The sequence below is a fragment of the Sciurus vulgaris genome (assembly GCF_902686455.1).
Source record: "Sciurus vulgaris genome assembly, chromosome: 9".
Classification (NCBI taxonomy): domain Eukaryota; kingdom Metazoa; phylum Chordata; class Mammalia; order Rodentia; family Sciuridae; genus Sciurus; species Sciurus vulgaris.
In genome coordinates, this window is record NC_136469.1 from 77070761 (window position 1) to 77076760 (window position 6000).

A 6000-nucleotide genomic window follows, 5' to 3' on the forward strand; every position below is an offset into this window, starting at 1 on the left:
AAGTTGCTGAGGTTGGCCTACAACTTGTGATCCCCCTGCTTCAACCTCCAGAGTCATTGGGATGATGCTGTACACCACTGTGCACAGCTTGACATGCCTTTAAAAAAGATGGAGAGGGCTGGCGTGTAGCACAGTAGTAAAGCACTTGCCAAGAATATGTGAGGCACTGGGTTCAATCCTCAGTATCACATAAAAATAAATACAGATATTGTGTCCATCTAAGACTTCAGTTAATTTTTTTTTTTTAAATGGAGAACTAATTGGTGGATGGAAGAGAGAGTAAGGGGAATAGTACACAAAAACCAGGAAGAATCTGCTCTGAGTGCGTGTTGACCCAAAGATCTGAAGATAGTTTAAATCAGCTTTGTGTAGGTAAATAATTAATTAATTTTCAATGTATTAAAATAGTACCAAAGAATGTTCTAATCCAAACTCCATGAAATGTTCAGCACATATTGTATATCAAATGCTTTAAATTTACTCTCCTTTAATCTGCAGAATAACCCAACCTGGCATATTTGTCTATACACACTAAAAATGAAGCTTGGGATGTTAAGTTACCTGCCTAAGGTCACAAAGCCAGAAATTTGGAGTAACTCATTCATACTTCCATCTTATTCTGGAAAAATAGAAGGAAAAGTTGGGCACAGTAGCACAAATTTGTAATCCCAGCCACTTAGGAGGCTGAGGCAGGAGGATTTCAAGTTCAAGCCAGCCTGGGCAACTTAGCAAGACCCTGTCTCAAAACCAAATGAAAAAGAAGGCTGGGGATGTAGCTCAGTGCTAGAGTGCTTACCTAGCATGCACAAGGCCCTGGATTCAATTCCCAACACCACACACATACACATAGTGGAAGGAAAATTAGTCCTTATTAAATGTCCATTGCCTATATATGATTAGATTAGACAACTTAGATCTTAAATATCCTTCCCTTTCTTTCTATCAATTCTATATTCTCTTTCCATTCTTTATTTCTCTCTAAACTTGAACCTTAGGTCAATGAATAGCAATCCATCCCCACTCTTACCTCAGTCATTAACCTTACAATTTACTTTCACAGTTGAGAGCACCATCTTTCAATGTTTGATCTGTGCTCCTGGTGAATAAATACAACTTCACACACACTCTCCCACAGACTCTGACACATATAAACCACCATCTGGATGGATTGCCCTCTGCACACCCCCTCAGACAAAAGTTTTACTTTTCATAGTTTTTATTCCTAAAACAATTTCCCCCCAATATAAAGTTATCATATTGACTAACAAATTATTATATATCCCTTGGAAATCATTAGTTAAGAGACTCACTAAACTCATTCTAAGCCAAGCATTCAAGCCTTGTCCTCAAGTAGCTTGCCATATCAGGTATTTATATATACATCTAGAGAATACCCAACAATGAAGAAGAAGGCATGCAGTAGGTGCTCAATAAATGACATTAAATGAATTGGCAAGTTAAGAAGGAGTCAGAGAAGAGTCATATAACTCAGTGGATTCTGTGACATTCAGAAGGTTCTCCACATGCAATCAACCTACAAAATTTGAGTTTATGATCATAAAAAAATCCACTAATAATTAAACTTCTAGAAGTAAATACACAATGGACAAAACTAAATGAACTTTTAAATAGTACGTAGACTATAAACAATAAAACTGGAGAACTATCCAATTCTGATACTATCCAATTCTGATCAAAAAGCCCAAAGAATATTCTTGGAACTGGAATGTAAAGATGAGGAGAAAAAAAGAGAACCAAATTAATTGAGAACTTACTAAGTAATAATGAGTAACAGAAGGGCTGGGTCTTGATGAAATCTGCAAAAGGGCAGAGTATTGTCCAGGACTCATAATGTTCTAATACCAGACAATTGGCACAATTTTAAAAGGAATTATCCCTACAGTGGGGAAAAAAAAATCCACTATACTAGCCCCAGCCTAACAGAAATGTCTCTGAAATATTTAACACTGTTCTAGGTGAAGGATGGAAAATCCAGGGTTGCATTTCCCTTTCCTGCACCTGAAGCAGAAATCACTATCACACCTCTCTTCCCTACTGAGTCCAGCTGTTCCCCAACACTCGGGCTTCGGGCAGCATGTGCAACAAATCAGTTGACTTACTAAAGGAATCCCTGTTCAAATTCCAAGCATCCCTCTGACCTAATAAGTCAGTCTTAGTAAGAAAGGTTGTTCCTTGTGTAGCCACCTACCTGGTTTCCAAGCTACACAGTGTACTCACAGTAGAACTAGAAAATTGGTGTTCTGGAGAAAACTAAACTTCTAGGTTGTCAAGGAGTTCATCTTAGAGAGTCTTTTCAACTCCAGAGAGAAAGATCAAAACTCAGGGCCTCTTCAAACTGAAGGCCAGACCCTGGATTGGAGAAAATCCCATCAAGATAATATTTTGCCTAGCTAAGAACAACTAGTTGATCTAGTTGTTCTAGCCCCTACATCTCCCCTTAGCAGTCCCTAAAACACAAAAGTAAGATAGACAGGAGTGAGCAAATGGAAGCCAACATGTGTGATAAACCTTCATTCAGTTCCCACTTGGCGTATAATTTTCAAATGACATTGCTGTACAAGAGAACAGAGTGCTGAGGATGAGGGAACACCTGCTGAAGAGGGGCATCCACTATGGGGAGAGAATTCTGAAGAAGTTCTAACAGAGAGAAGCAGCCAGGAAAACCACGGCATAGTGCAACCACACTCAGAATGTAACGGCCATGAGAAAAACCCAACATGGAGAAATACCTCCCAAGTAGAAACAACGGAACTTCAAAACCATGAGGACTGCCAGGAGCAGCAGTCCACACATGTAATCACAGCAACTCACAAGGTGGAGGCAGGAGAATCTGAAGTTCAAGGACAGTCTTGGCAATTTAGTGAGGCACTGTCTCAAAAATAAAAAGTTTCCAGGGTGTGGGTCAATGGTAGAAAGTCTCTGGATTTAAACCCCTGTACTGCTAAATAAATACAAATAAAATAAATAAAAATAAATAAAAACATGAGGACTGGGGAGGAATAATTAAATATAACTTTAAGGACTCAGCAAAGAAATAGCCAGAAAGAAAGTTCAACCAAGATCTGGAGTAAAACAGAATGTTAGCAAGCATAAACCACTGTCCCATGGGTTATAGTATATCTGGGAGCCACATCCTTAATTGAGAAAGAAGAGCAGATAAAGCTATGTCCTACCAGTGGACAGAAAATAAAGACAGGAAAATGGGAACCCATATTGGAAGAGTATGTAGAAGCTAGAGAAACAAAGATAGCAGAATCTAAATAATCATATAGTTCTTTTAATAGCAACACACACTTAGCAATGAACACATGCAGACACCTTTCTAAGGGTTTGACATATTTTAACTCATTAAAGCAGCAGGACTGAAATAAGTATCATTGTTACTCCTATATTATAGGTGAGGTAAATAAGGCACAAAAAGTATTGAAAAACAGAGCTAGGAGGTTAGGGACATAGCTCAGTAGTAGGACATTGCTTAGCATACATGTAGGAGGCCCTGGGTTCAACACAAGGTACTGAAAAATAAATACATAAAACCAGGATTAGGCTTTTGGTACCAAATGTAAACAAACCTCAACACCCTGCAGGGCCTCTCTCAGTTAAGACCCCTGTTTCCAACACTTAGTTCAAACATACACTGAACTCTGCGGTTCAGTTCCCTTATCTGCAAAAGTGACTATCCCTGTCCTCCCTATCTGACAAGATCTTTTTAAACTCAATAAAACCCCCAGTAAGGGTAAGTTGCTGTTTTCCCCCACGGGACTCACTTGCATCTAACACCTTTCTCTGCAAAATTTGCAAACAAAACCTTAAGCAGGCAGAGCTGAGGTCAAAGAATAGTCCTTTGCAATGGCATTTCAAGTGCTATTGGTTAGATAAAATTTCCATGACTCCACTGTAATAAAATCAGATTTCTTTCTGCCATCCAGCAATTGGTTTCTTATCTTGGACATAAAGTATAACACAATGCCTTTCTGGACAAGATATCTTAATACACCAAAGGACCTCTGAAACCTGGGCTGTAAAAACTGTGAAGCCAGAGCACTGCAGGGAATAATGGATATAAACAAATCCGCTGATACAAAACACCGGCCCCATGATTATTCGAATCTGTGAAATAATAGTTGATAGAACCAGGTAGGGTGGTTCTATCTTCAACAGTGGGAAAATAAGGTGGTTCCCTGGTCTCAGCCTGGATTCCTCCAGCTCTGCAGGAGAAGCAAAGATGCTCTTTTCAGCGCTGCTGAGGACCAGAATAAATACACACAGTTCCCGACCACTGACCTTGGAGACTGGACCCTGAGTCAATCTGGCTCTCGCTCTCTCAGCTCTAAGCTCAGTGCCCACAACCCCGGGTCCTCCCCTGGAGTCTTCAGAGCAGTGAGGCCGCTGCATCCTTCCTGACACTCACCTCTAAAGTTTTCACCAGGATCTTCATGTAGATCTCAGAGATGCCCAGAGACACTCCGAAGGCCGAAGGCAGCAAGATGAGGCCCAGCACCAGAGTCAACCAGGTGGACAGGATCTTCCCGGCCAGGTCTGCGCCCTCCATGGCTCAGTGCACCCACTCGGATGAGGTCTGCAGAGAAGGTTCGGGCGCGACAGCTCTCTCTGTCCCCCAGCAGTTGGGTCGGAGCTCCGGGAGCAGAACGCAGAACCTGGGCTACGGGGAGTCAAGGCTGCCGCCGACTCCTGCCACTCACCTCTGCGGGACAAAGAGAGGAAGGAAAAAACTTTGAAAACGTCGGTAATTTCCTTCCTTCCTCCTCGGGCTCCTCCTTGTCCCGACCGGTTAACTCTCCGATAGAGGCCAGGGCGAAGCCTAAAGCCACCGCAGCAAGAGCAGACCTGGGTATCGCGGGCTAGAAGACAAGAGCTGGGGGCAAGCGAAGCTACACCGCCGTGCGGTCAGAGCGCAAGAGCGCAGCCAGGAACGCGCCCCACCCGGTGCCTGATTTCCTCTATGTAGCGATTGCGACAACTCAGCGGTGACTCACCGAGGCCCTCCCGGAGCTAGGATCCCTGCGGGCGCCCTACACCTCAGCACACAGGCTGGCTGGAGGCTGGCTACGCTCGGGCGTCGGGCGCCCTATTTCTGCGCGCTGCCCTTGCCCCACCTCCTTTACCACCCAACAGGGAACTCCCTGGCAGGATCCAGCTCCCAGCGCCGCAGCCTCGGGGCGGCCTCCCTCCTTCCCCGCGCCCCGCCTTCCCCAGCGCTCCCAGCAAAGGTCCTTTCTGGAGGAGAGTTTCCATCTGTAACACAGAACTAACTATTGACGTATCCCGGACGCATGCGGAGGTCTAGTCTGGGTGCGTGTAAAACGACCTCTTGGAAAGGGCTTTCAAGGAGAGGAAAATGCAGAGTACGGTTGAGCGGCCACACACGCAGCTTCTGGGTTTGCCCCACCGCCTCCTCTTAGGTGTCCCTCCCTACGGAGCTGAGAGGCTAAATCTTGCTTATCCGAAGAGGAGAAGGCGCTCTCCACGAGTAGCCTAATTCATTCAGCTGCCTGCTCCCAGGCACAGAAACCGCCGCTGAGTATCTGTCACTCCCTTCCCGGGGGAAGATTCCAACCCCACCTTCCTTCCCATCACCAACACCCAGCGCACACACACTGCAGAAAATGCCAGGCAGGAGCCAGTCTCCACCTAGCTGACACGAGTCTCTTGGGGATTCCGTCTCCGCACTGCTATGGTGCTGGCCCTTATTAAAGCAATGAAGTACAAAACCTCCTACTTGTATTTACTCCCTGCAGTCCAACTGGTTTTAAGAATGAGCATGAGAAGGCATAATGAACAACACCGTAGGACGTAAGAAAATCAAGCCGCCCGGGGTCTAGATTACCACCGAATCCAGTCTGTCTTAATCAGACAAAATCTCTTACATGTAACGTTAGGGTGTGTCAAGGTGGGGATTCTGTGAGGACCAGTAAACTGAACTGAAACAGTGTTAATAACAAATATTGTCAAGAAAAA

General features: G+C 44.3%; 1 protein-coding gene across 4 annotated transcripts in view; it reads right to left on the reverse strand.

The window, feature by feature from the left end:
- Nucleotides 1-5485, reverse strand: part of GPAT3 (glycerol-3-phosphate acyltransferase 3) — a 59278-nt gene extending 53793 nt beyond the window's left edge. Inside the window, exons 1-2 of one of the 4 annotated variants that reach the window (XM_079153300.1) lie at nt 5351-5485; nt 4433-4726 (exon numbers count right to left, since the gene is read on the reverse strand). In XM_079153300.1, the coding sequence (XP_079009426.1) occupies nt 4433-4573 (141 nt within the window). In that variant the 5' untranslated portion in view covers nt 4574-4726; nt 5351-5485. The other 3 variants (XM_079153297.1, XM_079153299.1, XM_079153298.1) reach the window with 3 other exon arrangements.
- Between the last annotated feature and the right edge of the window lie 515 nt (nt 5486-6000).